Source organism: Mustelus asterias, chromosome 8 (assembly GCF_964213995.1).
Source record: "Mustelus asterias chromosome 8, sMusAst1.hap1.1, whole genome shotgun sequence".
Lineage (NCBI taxonomy): Eukaryota > Metazoa > Chordata > Chondrichthyes > Carcharhiniformes > Triakidae > Mustelus > Mustelus asterias.
The window spans coordinates 17445727-17464613 of NC_135808.1; the positions used below are offsets into that span (position 1 = coordinate 17445727).

An 18887-nucleotide genomic window follows, 5' to 3' on the forward strand; every position below is an offset into this window, starting at 1 on the left:
TGTACCTGCTACTACTATTACGTCTGGCAGCTTATTCCACACATTCACGACCCTCTAAGTGAAAAATGTGCCCCTTTGGACCCTTTTGTACCTCTCCCCTCTCACCTTAAACCTTTGCCGTCTAGTTTTAGACTCTCCTACCTTTGGGAAAAGATGTTGACTATCGATGTTCCTCATTATGTTATAGACCTCTATAAGATCACCCCTAAGCCTCCTACGTTCCAGAGAAAAAAGTCCCTGTCTATCCAGCCTCTCCTTATAACTCAAACCATCAGTCCCGGTAGCATTCTAATAAATCATTTTTGCACTTTTTCTAGTTTAATAATATCCTTTCTATAATAGGGTGACAAGAACTGTACACAATATTCCAAGTGTGGTCTTACCAATGTCTTGTACAACTTCAACAGATGTCCCAATTCCTGTATTTAATGTTCTGATCAATGAAACCAAGCATGTCGAATGCCTTCTTCACCACTCTGTCCACCTGTGACTCCACTTTCAAGGAGCTATGAACCTGTACTCCGAGATCTCTTTGTTCTATAACTCTCCCCAATACCCTACCATTAACTGAGTAAGTCCTGCCCCAATTCGATCTACCAAAATGCATCACCTCGCATTTATCTAAATTAAACTCCATCTTGGCCCAATTGATCAAGATCGTGTTGCAATCCTAGATAATCTCCTTCACTGTCCACCATGCCACCAATCTTGGTGTCATCTGCAAACTTACTAACCATGCCTCATAAATTCTCATCCAAATCATTAACATAAATAACAAATAACAGTGGACCCAGCACGGATCCCTCAGGCACACCGCTGGTCACAGGCTTCCAGTTTGAAAAACAACCCTCAACAACCAGCCTCTGTCTTCTGTTGTCAAGCCAATTTTGTATCCATTTGGCCACCTCCTGGATCCTGTGAGATTTAACCTCATGCAACAACCTACCAGGCAGTGCCTTGACAAAGGCCTCTCTCAAGTCCATGTAGACATCGTCGACTGCAGTGCTTTCATCTAACTTTTTGGTTACCCCTTCAAAAACTCAAATGATTTTCCACTCGCAAAGCCATGCTTACTGTCCCTAATCAGTCCTTGCCTCTCTAAATGCCTGTCGTTCCTGTCTCTCAAAATACCTTTTAACAATTTACCCACCACGGATGTGAGGCTCACCGGCCTGTAGTTCCCAGGCTATTCCCTGCAGCCCTTCTTAAACAAAGGCACAACATTTGCCACACTTCAGGCATCCCACCTGTGGCTGTCGATGATTCAAATATCTCTGCTAGGGGACCTGCAATTTCCTCCTGAGCCTCCCACAACATCCTGGGGTACATTTCATCAGGTCCTGGGGATTTATCTACCTTGATGCGCTTTAAGACTTCCAGCACCTCCTTCTCTGTAATATGCACACTCCTCAAGACATCACTATTTATTTCCTCAAGTTCCCTAACATCCATGTCTTTCTCAACAGTAAATACCGATGAGAAATATTCATTTAGGATCTCACCCATCTCTTGTACATAGATGACCTTGTTGATCCTTAAGAGGCCCTATTCTCTCCCTAGTTACTCGTTTGCCCTTTATGTATTTCTAGAAGCTCTTTGGATTCTCCTTTGCCTTATCGGCCAAAGCAATCCCATGTCCCCTTTTTGCCCTCCTGATTTCTCCTCTTAACTCTATTCTGACAACCTCTATATTCTTCAAGGAATTCACTTGCTCCCTGCTGCCTATGCATCTCATTTGCCGCCTCCTTTTTTTTGACCAGGGCCTCAATATCCCGAGTTCCCTACCTCTACCAGCTTTCCCCTTCACTCTAAAAGGAATGTGCTTACCCTGAACCCTGGTTAACACACTTTTGAAAGCCTCCCACTTACCAGACGTCCCTTTGCCTGCCAACAGACTCCCCCAATCAACTTTTGAATGTTCCTGTCTAATACTATCCAAATTGGCCTTACCCCAAATTAGAATTTTAACTTTTGGCCAGACCTATCATTCTCCATAACTATCTTAAAAGTAATGGAATTATGGTCACTGATTCCAAAGTGATCCCTCACTAACACTTCTGTCACCTGTTCTTCCTTATTTCCCAAAAGGATGTCAAGTTTTGCCTCCTCTCTAGTCGGGTCATCCACATAATGAGAAATTCCTCCTGAATACATTCAACAAATTTCTCTCCATCCAATCCCCTAATACTATGGCTGTCCCAATCAATGTTGGGAAAGTTAAAGTCTCCTACTATTACCACCCTATTTTTCTTGGAGATATCTGTAATCTCCTTACATATTGGCTCCTCAATTTCCCACTGACTATTTAGGGGCCTGGAGTACCATCCTGTCAAAGTGATCTCTCCCTTCTTATTTCTCAGTTCTACCCATAGAAACTCAGTGGACAAACCCTTGGATATATCCCCTCTCAGTACTGCCGTGATGTTTTCCTATAGCATCTGTATCCTGGAACATTGAGCTGTTCTCCCTAATCAAAAAAGCAACTCCCCCTCCTCTCTTACCTCCTGTTCTATCTTTCCTGTGGAGAATGAAATGACATTCCTGGGATTCCTCATTATGCGGAATATTTTGAAGAGAGCTGCCAGTCCTGCCCCTCCCTTAGCCATGTTTCAGTAATAGCTATAATATACCAGTCCCATGTACCCAGGTAAGCCCTGAATTCAAGAGGCCCGTCAGGCCTCTTGCATTGAAATAATCTAGACTTCCCTTGCTCTCTGCACTGCTTTCTCAGACCATCAGTCCTGTCATGTTTTGGACACGCTCCCTGTGTTTTATTTCTCTGAGCCTTACTGGACCCATTCACTGAGTTCTCCACAGTCGCTGTGCTGTGGCCCTTTTTGATTTTTGTCTTTCATTTCTTTACCTTCCACTTTTCCCTGTACTGCTTTTGTTTCTGTCCCCACTTTACTTCCCTCTGACTTCCTGCATCGGTTCCCATCCCCCTGCCACATTAGTTTAAACCCTCCCCGATAGCACCAGCAAACACTCCCCCTAGGATATTGCTTCCAGTCCAGCCCATGTGCAGACTGTCCAATTTGTACTGGTCCCACCTCCCCGAGAACCGGTTCCAATATCCCAGGAATTTGAATCCCTCCCTCTTGCACCATCTCTCAAGCCATGCATTCATCTTAGCTATCCTGACATTCCTACTCTGACTAGCACGTGGCACTGGTAGCAATCCTGAGATTACTACCTTTGAGGTCCTACTTTTTCATTAAACTCTTAACTCCCTGAATTAGGACCTCATCCTGTTTTTTTGCCTATATCGTTGGTGCCCATACGCGCCACGACAGTTGGCTGTTCATCCGCCCCCTCCAGAATGCCCTGCAGCCACTCCGAGACATACTTGACCCTTGCACCAAGGAGGCAACATACCCTCCAGGAGTCTTGTTTGCTTCTGCAGAAACGCCTGTCTATTCCCCTTATAATTGAATTTCCCATCACCAAAGCGCCGTCACTCGTTTTTCCTGCCCTCCCATGCAGCAGAGCCAGCCACGGTGCCATGAACCTGGCTGCTGCCACCTTCCCCTGGTGAGCCATCTCCCCCAACAGTTACCAAAACGGTATATCTGATTTGGAGAGAGATGACTGCAGGGGACCCCTGCACTGCCTTCCTCCACTTCCGCTGTCACCTATTCCCTATCTCCCTCAGTAGTTTTTATCTGGAAGCAGAGAGTGACCTGAGTGATGGCACATCCGACCAATCTTATAATGCAGCGCAGAGTTACCGTCATCCCGCTATGGTTTTATTTAGCCGTGAACAAGGTTCCAGTGCCCATCCTATCCAGAAGTAGAGGTTCCCAACTCATCAGATTATAATCTGGATGCTCTGAGATGAAAGTTAAAGGAAAAATGTCAGTGAAGATTGAGATTCTTCCCAAACCATTCACAGGAGCTGTTATTACCCCACATCTGATCAAGTAATGGAGCACAGCTCCCTAGTGACACTGTGAAGGTGCATTTATGGTACAGTGTAGACAGAGCTTTACTCTGTATCTACCCCATGCTGTAACTGTCCTGGGAGTGTTTGATGGGACAGTGTAGAGGGAGCCTTACTCTGTATCTAACCCCGTGCTGTACCTGTCCTGGGAGTGTTTGATGGGGACAGTGTAGAGGAGCTTTACTCTGTATCTAACCCCGTGCTGTACCTGTCCTGGGAGGGTTTGATGGGGACAGTGTAGACAGAGCTTTACTCTGTATCTACCCCATGCTGTAACTGTCCTGGGAGTGTTTGATGGGACCGTGTAGAGGGAGCTTTACTCTGTATCTAACCCCGTGCTGTACCTGTTCTGGGAGTGTTTGATGGGACAGTGCAGAGGGAGCTTTACTCTGTATCTAACCCCGTGCTGTACCTGTCCTGGGAGTGTTTGATGGGGACAGTGCAGAGGGAGCTTTACTCTGTATCTAACCCCGTGCTGTACCTATCCTGGGAGTGTTTGATGGGGACAGTGTAGAGAGAGCTTTACTCTGTATCTAACCCCGTGCTGTACCTGTCCTGGGAGTGTTTGATGGGGACAGTGTTGAGGGAGCTTTACTCTGCATCTAACCCCGTGCTGTACCTGTCCTGGGAGTGTTTGATGGGGACAGTGTAGAGGGAGCTTTACTCTGTATCTAACCCCGTGCTCTATCTGATGTTTCTTTGAACAGAATCATTCTCGGGATGCGGACATCACTAACATGGCTGATGCTTTATCACCCTCCCGGTAGTTGCCCTGAGAAGGTGTAAGGAGCCTCTTTCCTGAAACATAGAAGCACAGAGAATAGGAGCAGGAATAGTGCCATTCGGCCCATCGAGTCTGCTCTGCCATTTAAAGGCTAATCCTTTATCTCAATGCACATTCCCACTCTCTCCTCATAGCTCTTGAGATCTTTGGTTTCTAGAAACCTACCTATTTCCTTTTTAAATATATTTAGTGACTTGATCTCCATGGCCTACTGTGGTGGTAGAGAATTCCACAGGTTCACCACCCTCTGAGTGAAGAAATTTCTCCACATATCTCCATTTTAAATGGCCTACGCTGTCTCCTGAGACTGTGACCCCTTGTTCGAAACCCACCAGCCAGATAAATCAATATCCCTGCATTCAGTTTGTCCAGCCCTGTTAGAATTTTATGTTTCAATGAGATCCCCACTCATTCTTCTAATTTTCAATTAATTCAGGCCCAGTCAACGCAATCTCTCCTCACGTGACAATCCTGCCATCCCAGGAATCAGTCTGGTGAACCTTCATTGCACTCCCTCTATGAAATGTACTGTTTCTTAGATAAGGAAACCAAAACTGCACGCAATACTCCAGATGTGTTGCATCCATAAAAAAAATCCAGTGGATTTATCAAACCGAATTTCCCTTTCAAAAACCCATGCTAACTTTGTCTAATTCCACTGATATTTTCTCAGTGCCCTGTTATCCCATCTGTAATAATATAGACTTGAGCATTTCCCCTGCTGCCGATGTCAGGCTAACCATAGAATCATAGAATCCTACAGTGCAGAAGGAGGCCATTCGGCCCATCGAGTCTGCACCAACCACAATCCCACCCAGGCCCTATCCACCTTATCCTATGTATTAATCCTCGCTAGTCCCCATGTCACAAAGGGGCAATTTAGCACGGCCAATCTACCTCGCCCGCGCATCTTTCGGACTGCGGGAGGAAACCGGAGCACCCGGACGAACAGACTCCACACAGACAGTGGCCCAAGCCAGGATTTGAACCCGAGTCCCTGGCGCTGTGGGGCAGCATTGCTAACTGCTGTGCCATCGTGCCGCCCCAGCCTGTAGTTCCCTGTTTCCTCTCTCCCTCCTTATTAAATAGCAGGGTTACATTTGCCACCCTCCAATCTGCCAGGATTGTTCCAGAATCTACAGACTTTTGGAATATAACAACCAACGCATCCGTTATTTCCATGGCCACCTCCCTGGGATCTAGATTATTATGCCCTAGGGATTTATCGCTTTTCAGTCCTATTAACTTTTCCAGCATTATTTTTTTACTGATACTAATTTCCTTCAATTCCTCCCTCTCAGAGCACCCTTGGTTCCCTAGACTTTCTGGGAAGTTATTTGTGTCTTTCCCGTGAAGACAGAACCAAAGGAATTGTTTAAGAAGGCAAATGGAATTTTGTCCTTCATTGCTAGAGGGATGGAGTTTAAAAACAGCGAGATTATGTTGCAGCTGTATAAGGTGCTGGTGAGGCCACACCTGGAGTACTGTGTACAGTTTTGGTCTCCTTACTTGAGAAAGAATATACTGGCACTGGAGGGGATGCAGAGGAGATTCACTCGGGTGAGAGGGTTGGCTTATGAGGACAGAGTGAGTAGACTGGGACTATACTTATTGGAATTCAGAAGAATGAGGGGAGATCTTATAGAAACATATAAGATTATGAAGGGAATAGATAAGATAGAAGGGAAGTTGTTTCCACTGGCGGGTGAGACTAGAACTAGGGGGCGTAGCCTCAAAATAAGGGGGAGCAGATTTAGGACTGAGTTGAGGAGGAGCTTCTTCACACAAAGGGTTGTGAATCTGTGGAATTCCCTGCCCAGTGAAGCAGTTGAGGCTACCTCATTGAATGTTTTTAAGGCAAGGATAGATAAATTTTTGAACAGTAAAGGAATTAAGAGTTATGGTGAGCGGGCGGGTAAGTGGAACTGGATCCATGAAAAGATCAGCCAAGATCTTATTGAATGGCGGAGCAGGCTCGAGGGGCCAGATGGCCAACTCCTGCTCCTAGTTCTTATGTTCTTATCTTGTTGAATTATTCCTCCATTTCCACTAAACTAGCTGTTTAATTGCTCTGTTGTGGTGGTGAGTGATGGTTTTATGCAACGTGAGAATCTAGGACCTGGTTGCAACACAGTGGCAATCAAATTGGTTTTATATCGAAGTCATTGATAGTGCCAGACAGACCAGATAAGGACGGCAAGTTCCCCTCACTGAAGGTCATTGTCCCCAGGGCAGTTTGGATAGAGAAGCAAAATGAGGAGAACATCTGGAAGAGAGAGACATTTTGTGTGGATGACTCCAGGAATGACATTGAGGAGCCCACAGAAAGCCTCCCCCCCACTCCCTCCTCGCCCACAACACCCCACCCCATTCACCAGCTAACCTGGAGTATGTCATTTATCGCGTGCAGTGGTGTTTCCATGGCGGGTTTGATATCCTGCAGATGTTTCTTCTCCAAGCCAATCAACAAATCTGCTCCATCGGGTTCCTGTAGAAACCAGCACAGGGCCAGGTGAATGCAATGGGCAAAGGCGACTGATAGTATACACAAAACTGCAGGGAGCAAAGTGGGAGAATCTCCCTCCTCCCTACGTACCTCCTTCACTCAAGGCATCAGCTGTTACCTCTCCCCCGCAACAGTAAAGGTTAGCTCCTCCAGCATGATAAAGAGATCATAGAATCCCTAAAGTGCAGGAGGAGACCATTCGGCCCATCGAGTCTGCACCAACAATAATCCCATCCAGGCCCTATTGCCATTACCCCACGTATTTACCCTCCTCGTCCCCCTGACGTGAAGGGGCAATTTAGCATAGCCAATCCACCTAACCCCCATATCTTTGGACTGTGGGAGGAAACCGCAGCACCCCGAGAAAACCCACGCAGACATGGGGAGAATGTGCAGACTCCAGACAGACAATGACTGGAGGCTGGAATCAAACCCTGGTCCTTGATGCGGTGAGGCAGCAGTGTTAACCACTGTGTTACCATGCCAACTCCTCTCTCCCCCACCCCAACAATGTTAAAGGGATCAGCTCCTCTCCCCCACCCTATGTTAAAGAATCAGCTGGCCCCCCATGTTAAAGGGACCAACCCCTCTCCTCCCATGTTATAGGGATGAGCCCCTCTCATGCTCCCACGTTAAAGGGACCAGCCCCTCTCCCCCATGTTAAAGGAACCAGCCCCTCTGCTCCCATGTTAAAGGGACCAACTCCTCCCCCCATGTTAAAGGGATCAGCCCCTCTCATGCCCCCATGTTAAAGGGATCAGCCCTTCTCACGTTAAAGGGACCAGCCCCTCTCCTCCCATGTTAAAGAGATCAGTTCCTGCCTCTCTCCCTCAATCCCACCATAATAGGTAAAGCAACTAATTTTCTGACTGATGTGTTTAAAGCAATGAACTGATTTGATGGGACGCACCAGAACACAGGTACAGGATTTGCTGAAGATACCCTGCAGAAACAGGCCATTCGGCCCCACTGGTCCTGTGCTGCACACGAGCCACCCTCCCCCTTACCCCTCACCAATCTCACCCAATCAGCCTTCCCTTTAATTCTTCTGAAACACATCTATGGTATTGGCCTCCACCACTCCCCCAGTTAAACCTTCTCCCCGCCCAATAAGAGAGGGCCTGACCATCGGGGATTTTAGGCAGCTCACCTCTTACCTAATCTGGAGACATCTCGCCGCACAGGAGGGTTGGCCACCCTGTAAAGCAGGTGAGGGGCAACTTAAATACGGGATGGGCAATGGATTTTCGGTTTTGCCATATAAGAGCCAATCTCTTCACAATTGCTAACAGGAGTGACCATAATTACCCGCGGTATGCTAGAATCATGGCATCCCTACAATGCAGAAGGAGGCCATTTAGCCCATCGAGTCTGCACCGACCACCATCCCACCCGGCCCTATCCCCACAACCCCATGCATTTACCCTGGCTAGACCCACTGACACTAAAGGACAATTTAGAATGGCCAATCCACCTAACCCGCACATCTTTGGACTGTGGGAGGAAACCAGAGCACCCGGAGGAAACCCACGCAGTCACGGGGAGAATGTGCAAACTCCACACAGACAGTGACCCAAGCCGGGAATCAAACCTGGATCCCTGGCGCTGTGAGGCAGCAGTGCTAACCCACTGTGCCGCCCACCATACTGGCTAATGTTAACCCTCAACTGGGGTCACTTAGAAAACGGAACAGCTGGTCGCTGCTGCTTGTGGGATCTATCTGTGCAGAAAATGCCTGCCGCGCTTCCTGCCCTGTGACAGTAACTGCCCCTCCGAGGAAAAAAATGTCATTAGGAGCTGCAGAAGTGCTTTGGGGTGTCCTCAGCTGTTCCAATTCTCATTCAGAGAATAACGAGGGGGTCATCCACTTAAGACGGGGATGAAGAGAAATATTTTCCCTCAGAGGGTCATAAGTTTCTGGAACTCTTTCCTTCAAAAGGCAGTGGAAGCAGAGTGATTGAATATTTTTAAGGCAGAGATAGATTCTTGATTAACAAAAGGGTGAAAGGTTATCAAAGGGTCAGCAGGAATGTGGGGCTGAGGTTACCATCAGATCAGCCATGACCTTATTAAATGGGCGGCACGGTGGCACAGTGGTTAGCACTGCTGCCTCACAGCGTCAGGGACCCGGGTTCGATTCCAGAGAGGGAGAGAGACCTGAGGGAATATGTGGACCGATCATGGGGGTTGAGGAAAGCATTAATCAAGCTTCATCATGGAGGGGTAGGCTGGGACTTTCTGCCCCTACACCCCCCTTCCCACCTTGGAATTAAAACTTTGAAAGGGTTTCATAAACTATAAACAGATCAGATTATAAAGAGGCGCAGACTGAATATTGTGAAAATTAGGTTGCAAGTGATATCTGACTTCAGTAATGGTGTTATGTTGAGATCCCAACCTGTACAAGGACATTAATTGTTTTCTTGTGGCAATAGAACATGCATATTGTTAAGAGGCGTGGAAGTGAGTATTAGTGCTTTCAGAAATAATTGATATTCTGAGGGTGGACAGAGGAAGCAAGGCTGGAGGGTGTGTCTTCCCTTGGAGGGACTGGCTCATCATTGGCTGCTGGCAGAATTTTCCAGTCCCGCTGATGTCAGTGGCACCTTTGCTTGGATCGCCCGCCCCACTGCCAGGTAACCCACTGCGGGGTAGTCGGGGAGGGGTCACCTCCGGCGGGACTGGAAGACCCCTGTTGGTGGAAAGGGCCAGAAAATCCCACCCATTGAGGACAAAAGCAAGGAGGGCATATCGAGGCTTTACATGAGACTGCCTCAGCCCCAATGGGAGCACAGTGTCCGATCCTGGGGAATCGGGTCCCAGGAAGGTGGAGAAGGCTTCAGAGAGGGTGAGAATGTTTCCAGGGACATGGGGCTTCAGTTCCAAGGAAGGATCGCAGGTGCTGAGGCTGTTGGAGGTGGTTGACTGAGTGATTTGGACGAACAGAACCGTTCTTGCGAAGGGCCCACGGCAATGCTCACTGAATCGTAAAGGCACAGAAGGTGGCCGTTCGGCCGGTACAGACGTGATGTCGAAGGTGACCCCTCTCGACCATCCCACAGAGGGTTAGCTGTGACTGATTCAGCAACTCACTTGGTGCTATTTCCTGGCCATCCCCCTGTAAACCTGCACATTCCCCCTCCCCCTGTAAACCTGCACACTCCCCCCTCCCCCTGTAAACCTGCACATTCCCCCCTCCCCCTGTAAACCTGCACATTCCCCCCTTCCCCTGTAAACCTGCACATTCCCCCTCCCCCTGTAAACCTGCATATTCCCCCTCCCCCTGTAAACCTGCATATTCCCCCCTTCCCCTGTAAACCTGCACATTCCCCCTCCCCCTGTAAACCTGCATATTCCCCCCTCCCCCTGTAAACCTGCACACTCACCCCTCCCCCTGTAAACCTGCACACTCCCCCTCACCCTGTAAACCTGCACACTCCCCCTCCCCCTGTAAACCTGCACATTCCCCCTCCCCCTGTAAACCTGCACACTCCCCCCCTCCCCCTCCCCCTGTAAACCTGCACACTCCCCCCCTCCCCCTCCCCCTGTAAACCTGCACACTCCCCCCCTCCCCCTCCCCCTGTAAACCTGCACACTCCCCCCCTCCCCCTGTAAACCTGCACACTCCCCCCCTCCCCCTGTAAACCTGCACATTCCCCCCCTCCCCATGTAAACCTGCACACTCCCCCCTCCCCCTGTAAACCTGCCCATTCCCCCCCTCCCCCTGTACACCTGCACACTCCCCCTCCCCCTGTAAACCTGCACACTCCCCCCTCCCCCTGTAAACCTGCACACTCCCCCCTCCCCCTGTAACCCTGCACATTCCCCCCTCCCCCTGTAAACCTGCACACTGCCCCCTCCCCCTCCCCCTGTAAACCTGCACACTCCCCCCTCCCCCTGTAAACCTGCACACTCCCCCCTCCCCTGTAAACCTGCACACTCCCCCCTCCCCCTGTAAACCTGCACACTCCCCCTCCCCCTGTAAACCTGCACACTCCCCCTCCCCCTGTAAACCTGCACACTCCCCCTCCCCCTGTAAACCTGCACACTCCCCCCTCCCCCTGTAACCGTGCACATTCCCCCCTCCCCCTGTAAACCTGCACATTCCCCCCCTCCCCCTGTAAACCTGCACACTCCCCCCTCCCCCTGTAAACCTGCACATTCCCCCCCTCCCCCTGTAAACCTGCACATTCCCCCCCTCCCCCTGTAAACCTGCACACTCCCCCCTCCCCCTGTAAACCTGCACACTCCCCCTCCCCTGGAAACCTGCACACTCCCCCTCCCCCTGTAAACCTGCACATTCCCCCCTCCCCTGTAAACCTGCACATTCCCCCCTCCCCCTCCTCCTGTAAACCTGCACACTCCCCCCCTCCCCCTGTAAACCTGCACATTCCCCCCCTCCCCCTGTAAACCAGCACACTCCCCCCTCCCCCTGTAAACCTGCACACTCCCCCCTCCCCCTGTAAACCTGCACATTCCCCCTCCCCCTGTAAACCTGCACACTCCCCCCTCCCCCTGTAAACCTGCACACTCCCCCTCCCCCTGTAAACCTGCACACTCCCCCTCCCCTGTAAACCTGCACATTCCCCCCTCCCCTGTAAACCTGCACACCCCCCCTCCCCCTGTAAACCTGCACACCCCCCCTCCCCCTGTAAACCTGCACACTCCCGCTCCCCCTGTAAACCTGCACACTCCCCCCTCCCCCTGTAACCCTGCACACTCCCCCCTCCCCCTGTAAACCTGCACACTCCCCCCCTCCCCCTGTAAACCTGCACAATCCCCCCTTCCCCCTGTAAACCTGCACATTCCCCCCTCCCCCTGTAAACCTGCACATTCCCCCCCTCCCCCTGTAAACCTGCACACTCCCCCCTCCCCCTGTAAACCTGCACACTCCCCCTCCCCTGTAAACCTGCACACTCCCCCCTCCCCCTGTAAACCTGCACACTACCCCCCTCCCCCTGTAAACCTGCACACTACCCCCCTCCCCCTGTAAACCTGCACACTCCCCCTCCCCCTGTAAACCTGCACATTCCCCCCTCCCCCTCCCCCTGTAAACCTGCACATTCCCCCCTCCCCCTCCCCCTGTAAACCTGCACACTCCCCCTCCCCCTGTAAACCTGCACATTCCCCCCTCCCCCTCCTCCTGTAAACCTGCACACTCCCCCCCTCCCCCTGTAAACCTGCACATTCCCCCCCTCCCCCTGTAAACCTGCACATTCCCCCCCTCCCCCTGTAAACCTGCACACTCCCCCCTCCCCCTGTAAACCTGCACACTCCCCCCTCCCCCTGTAAACCTGCACATTCCCCCTCCCCCTGTAAACCTGCACACTCCCCCCTCCCCCTGTAAACCTGCACACTCCCCCCTCCCCCTGTAAACCTGCACACTCCCCCTCCCACTGTAAACCTGCACACTCCCCCTCCCCCTGTAAACCTGCACACTCCCCCTCCCCTGTAAACCTGCACATTCCCCCCTCCCCTGTAAACCTGCACACCCCCCCTCCCCTGTAAACCTGCACACCCCCCCTCCCCCTGTAAACCTGCACACCCCCCCTCCCCCTGTAAACCTGCACACTCCCGCTCCCCCTGTAAACCTGCACACTCCCCCCTCCACCTGTAACCCTGCACACTCCCCCCTCCCCCTGTAACCCTGCACACTCCCCCCTCCCCCTGTAACCCTGCACACTCCCCCCTCCCCCTGTAAACCTGCACACTCCCCCCCTCCCCCTGTAAACCTGCACACTCCCCCCTCCCCCTGTAAACCTGCACACTCCCCCCTCCCCCTGTAAACCTGCACACTCCCCCCTCCCCCTGTAAACCTGCACATTCCCCCTCCCCCTGTAAACCTGCACACTCCCCCTCCCCCTGTAAACCTGCACACTCCCCCCTCCCCCTGTAACCCTGCACATTCCCCCCTCCCCCTGTAACCCTGCACATTCCCCCGCTCCCCTGTAAACCTGCACACTCCCCCTCCCCCTGTAAACCTGCACACTCCCCCCTCCCCCTGTAAACCTGCACATTCCCCCCTCCCCCTGTAAACCTGCACACTCCCCCCTCCCCCTGTAAACCTGCACACTCCCCCCTCCCCTGTAAACCTGCACACTCCCCCCTCCCCCTGTAAACCTGCACACTCCCCCCTCCCCCTGTAAACCTGCACACTCCCTCCTCCCCCTGTAAACCTGCCCATTCCCCCCTCCCCTGGAAACCTGCACACTCCCCCCTCCCCCTTAAACCTGCACACTCCCTCCTCCCCCTGTAAACCTGCACACTCCCCCCCTCCCCTGTAAACCTGCACACTCCCCCCTCCCCTGTAAACCTGCACACTCCCCCCTCCCCCTGTAAACCTGCACACTCCCCCTCCCCCTGTGAACCTGCACACTCCCCCTCCCCCTGTAAACCTGCACACTCCCCCTCCCCCTGTAAACCTGCACACACCCCCCTCCCCCTGTAACACTGCACATTCCCCCCTCCCCCTGTAAACCTGCACATTCCCCCCCTCCCCCTGTAAACCTGCACATTCCCCCCCTCCCCCTGTAAACCTGCACACCCCCCCTCCCCCTGTAAACCTGCACACCCCCCCTCCCCCTGTAAACCTGCACACTCCCCCTCCCCCTGTAAACCTGCACACTCCCCCTCGCCCTGTAAACCTGCACATTCCCCCCTCCCCCTCCCCCTGTAAACCTGCACATTCCCCCCCTCCCCCTGTAAACCTGCACATTCCCCCCCTCCCCCTGTAAACCTGCACACTCCCCCTCCCCCTGTAAACCTGCACATTCCCCCTCCCCCTGTAAACCTGCACATTCCCCCTCCCCCTGTAAACCTGCACATTCCCCCTCCCCCTGTAAACCTGCACATTCCCCCCTCCCCTGTAAACCTGCACACTCCCCCCTCCCCCTGTAAACCTGCACACTCCCCCCTCCCCCTGTAAACCTGCACACTCCCCCCTCCCCCTGTAAACCTGCACACTCCCTCCTCCCCCTGTAAACCTGCACACTCCCCCCTCCCCTGTAAACCTGCACATTCCCCCCTCCCCTGTAAACCTGCACATTCCCCCTCCCCCTGTAAACCTGCACACTCCCCCCTCCCCCTGTAAACCTGCACATTCCCCCCTCCCCCTATAAACCTGCACACTCCCCCTCCCCTGTAAACCTGCACACTCCCCCTCCCCTGTAAACCTGTACACTCCCCCCTCCCCCTGTAAACCTGCACACTCCCCCTCCCCCTGTAAACCTGCACATTCCCCCCTCCCCTGTAAACCTGCACACTCCCCCTCCCCCTGTAAACCTGCACATTCCCCCCTCCCCTGTAAACCTGCACACTCCCCCTCCCCCTGTAAACCTGCACACTCCCCCCTCCCCTGTAAACCTGCACATTCCCCCCTCCCCCTGTAAACCTGCACATTCCCCCTCCCCTGTAAACCTGCACATTCCCCCTCCCCTGTAAACCTGCACATTCCCCCCTCCCCCTGTAAACCTGCACATTCCCCGCTCCCCCTGTAAACCTGCACACTCCCCCTCCCCCTGTAAACCTGCACATTCCCCCCTCCCCCTCCCCCTCCCCCTGTAAACCTGCACATTCCCCCCTCCCCCTGTAAACCTGCACACTCCCCCTCCCCCTGTAAACCTGCACATTCCCCCCTCCCCCTGTAAACCTGCACATTCCCCGCTCCCCCTGTAAACCTGCACACTCCCCCTCCCCCTGTAAACCTGCACATTCCCCCCTCCCCCTGTAAACCTGCACACTCCCCCTCCCCCTGTAAACCTGCACATTCCCCCCTCCCCCTGTAAACCTGCACATTCCCCCCTCCCCCTGTAAACCTGCACATTCCCCGCTCCCCCTGTAAACCTGCACATTCCCCCCTCCCCCTCCTCCTGTAAACCTGCACACTCCCCCCCTCCCCCTGTAAACCTGCACACTCCCCCCCTCCCCCTGTAAACCTGCACATTCCCCCCTCCCCCTGTAAACCTGCACACTCCCCCCTCCCCCTGTAAACCTGCACATTCCCCCCTCCCCCTGTAAACCTGCACACTCCCCCTCCCCCTGTAAACCTGCACATTCCCCCCTCCCCCTGTAAACCTGTACATTCCCCGCTCCCCCTGTAAACCTGCACATTCCCCCCTCCCCCTCCTCCTGTAAACCTGCACACTCCCCCCCTCCCCCTGTAAACCTGCACATTCCCCCCTCCCCCTGTAAACCTGCACACTCCCCCCTCCCCCTGTAAACCTGCACATTCCCCCCTCCCCCTGTAAACCTGCACACTCCCCCCTCCCCCTGTAACCCTGCCCATTCCCCCCTCCCCCTGTAAACCTGCACATTCCCCCCCTCCCCCTGTAAACCTGCACATTCCCCCCTCCCCCTGTAAACCTGCACACTCCCCCCTCCCCCTGTAACCCTGCCGATTCCCCCCTCCCCCTGTAAACCTGCACATTGCCCCCTCCCCCTGTAAACCTGCACATTGCCCCCTCCCCCTGTAAACCTGCACATTCCCCCCTCCCCCTGTAAACCTGCACATTCCCCCCTCCCCCTGTAAACCTGCACATTCCCCCCTCCCCCTGTAAACCTGCACACTCCCCCCTCCCCCTGTAACCCTGCCCATTCCCCCCTCCCCCTGTAAACCTGCACATTGCCCCCTCCCCCTGTAAACCTGCACACTCCCCCCTCCCCCTGTAAACCTGCACACTCCCCCCTCCCCCTGTAAACCTGCACACTCCCCCTCCCCCTGTAAACCTGCACATTCCCCCCTCCCCCTGTAAACCTGCACATTCCCCCCTCCCCCTGTAAACCTGCACACTCCCCCCTCCCCCTGTAAACCTGCACACTCCCCCTCCCCCTGTAAACCTGCACATTCCCCCCTCCCCCTGGAAACCTGCACATTCCCCCCTCCCCCTGTAAACCTGCACACTCCCCCCTCCCCCTGTAAACCTGCACACTCCCCCTCCCCCTGTAAACCTGCACATTCCCCCCTCCCCCTCCCCCTGTAAACCTGCACATTCCCCCCTCCCCCTGTAAACCTGCACACTCCCCCCTCCCCCTGTAAACCTGCACATTCCCCCCTTCCCCTGTAAACCTGCACACTCCCCGCTCCCAGTCTAGTTCCCCTGGCGAGCTCTCCGATTGAACCTTGCCTCCATCACACCCTCGGCCCCTCGCAGTCTTCCAGACCCTAACCACTCGCTGTGAGATAAAGTCTCCCTCACATCCCCCCCCCACCCCCTCACCATTCCCCCCCCCCACCCCCTCACCATGTCCCCCCCCCCACACCGCCCCCCCCCCCGCCACCCCTTCACCATGTTCCCCCCCCCCCCCCCACACCCCCCCCCCCCCCCTCCCCCCTCCGCCACCCCCTCACCATGTGTCACCTTTGCTTCACTCATTGCTGCCTTTAAACGGTCCCCAGTCTGTGCAATCGGGTGACCCTGTGGGCGCACGGCCACCCCGGGGGAACCACTCACCCGTTCTAAGCCAGGCCTCATCTTGCGCATGTCGTTGGTCATCCGGTTGAGCGCCAGCCCCTTGCGGACATCGGCCAGGGCCAGCCGCAGCTTGTCGCGGGTCTCCTTGAGGCGGAAGATCTCACTATTGAGCCGGTTAATCTGGTCACAGAGGTGGCCGATGACGGAGCGGGTCTGCAGCGTATAGCTGCCCACCTGCTCGTTGCTCTGCATGGCGCACAGGTCACGCAGGAAAGGCAGGAGCTCCATCTCCACCTTGAAGCCCCAGCCAGCGTGCTGGCCCTCGGGCACCTTGTAGAGGATGTCGCCGCTGAAATCCTCGTCGGCCGTCACCTTGCACACGTTCTTCTTGGCCTCCTCCAGATCCTCCTTCTCCTTCTGGATCGCCTGCTGCCGGGACTTGTACTTGGACAGGGGCTCCGGGTTCTCCGACAGGTCCCCCGGGAGGTACTTGCAGCCTTTCAGCCGGGCCAGGCGGCGGGCCTGGTTCTCATACAGCGTGGCCGAGCGGAACGGGGTGTCATGGTAACGGTGGGCCGTGATCTCGATGGCTGCCTCGGCCAGCCCCACCGCCTTGATGGCCCGGTCCCGCCAAGCCTTGGAGCCGATGGAGGCCGCCGGCACCTTCACGCTTTTCCACTCCATCTTCAACCCTGCCTAGGCCTGGGGAGGCGAGGAAGGAAGCGGAGATTGTTTTAGTCGCAGCAGAGTCATGGGGGAGGGGTTGCAGCGAGGGGAGGCTGGGGGGCAGCTGGGGGAAGAGGGGAAGGATCAACACATAAACCTCAGGCCCTCCCCAGCATCCAGTGCCTCAGAACCTCTCCCCATACAACACCTCACCCCCTTCGACACCCCTCCATGTACGGCACCCCACCCCGTACGGCACCCCACCCCGTATGACACCCCTTGCCCCACAGGTGGGAAGGCAGTGGCGTAGTGGTATTGTCACTGGACTAGTAATCCAGAGAGCCCAGGGGCAATGTTCCTGGGGACCCAGATTCAAATCCCACCACAGCAGAGGGCGAAATGACCATGAAACCATTGTCGACGGTCGTAAACCCATCTGGTTCACTAATGTTGTTCAAGGAAGGAAATCTGGTCTGGCCGATGATTGAGTCTTCAGTGTCCAGCCAGCCACCAGTTCCACGGCAATTAGGGATCGGCAACAGAGACCCACCCAGCCAGCCACGCCCACACGCTATAAATGAGCAAAATCAAAAATTACCTCCACTCTCCGCAATATGCCACCCACTGCCTCCCACTCCCACTCTCCCCAATCCCAGGAGCAGCTACTGATGATCCAGACACTGATTCATAATCACTCACCCGCAATTGTATAAATGCTCCCCTCTCCAAAGACCCTCCCACCCCATACACAAACACCCCCTCCCCGGACAACACACCCCTCCCCGTACAACACCCCCTCCCCGTACAACACCCCCTCCCCCCATAAAACACCCCCTCCCCGGACAACACCCCCTCCCCGTACAACACCCCCCTCCCCGGACAACACCCCCTCCCCGGACAACACCCCCTCCCCGGACAACACCCCCTCCCCGTACAACACCCCCTCCCCGTACAACACCCCCTCCCCGTACAACACCCCCTCCCCGTACAACACCCCCCTCCCCGTACAACACCCCCTCCCCGTACAACACCCCCTCCCCGTACAACACCCCCTCCCCGTACAACACCCCTCCCCATAAGACAACCCATCAAGTGCAACTGGCTCGCCTCTCACTCCCCCCGGTCCCATTAATCACCAACAACTGCCCCCCCTTCCCAGCTCACTTTATATATCCCCGCCCAGCCCCCTGTACTGATCCCACAGTTCCTCGTACTCACTCTCTCTCTCCCAGTTCCTGATACTCTCTCTCTCCAGGTTCCTGGTACTCACTCTCTCTCCCCCAGTTCCTGATACTCACTCTCTCTCTCCCAGTTCCTGATACTCACTCTCGCTCCCCCAGTTCCTGATACTCACTCTCTCTCCCCCAGTTCCTGATACTCACAGTCTCTCTCCCCGAGTTCCTGATACTCACAGTCTCTCTCCCCGAGTTGCTGGTACTCACTCTCTCTCTCCCAGTTCCTGGTACTCACTCTCTCTCTCCCAGTTCCTGGTACTCATTCTCCCTCTCCCAGTTCCTGATACTCACTCTCCCTCTCTCAGTTCCTGGTACTCACTTTCTCTCTCTCCCTGATCCTGGTACT

The 18887-nt window shown here is 54.2% G+C and overlaps 1 protein-coding gene across 2 annotated transcripts in view; it reads right to left on the reverse strand.

The window, feature by feature from the left end:
• LOC144497837 (tektin-like protein 1) overlaps positions 1–18808 on the reverse strand; it is a 35456-nt gene extending 16648 nt beyond the window's left edge. Inside the window, exons 1-3 of one of the 2 annotated variants that reach the window (XM_078219278.1) lie at positions 18749–18808; positions 16680–17342; positions 7108–7212 (exon numbers count right to left, since the gene is read on the reverse strand). In XM_078219278.1, the coding sequence (XP_078075404.1) occupies positions 7108–7212; positions 16680–17324 (750 nt within the window). In that variant the 5' untranslated portion in view covers positions 17325–17342; positions 18749–18808. Of the gene's footprint in view, positions 1–7107; positions 7213–16679; positions 17343–18524; positions 18546–18748 lie in introns of those variants that run through there. The other variant, XM_078219279.1, reaches the window with a different exon arrangement.
• Positions 18809–18887: the final 79 nt, after the last annotated feature.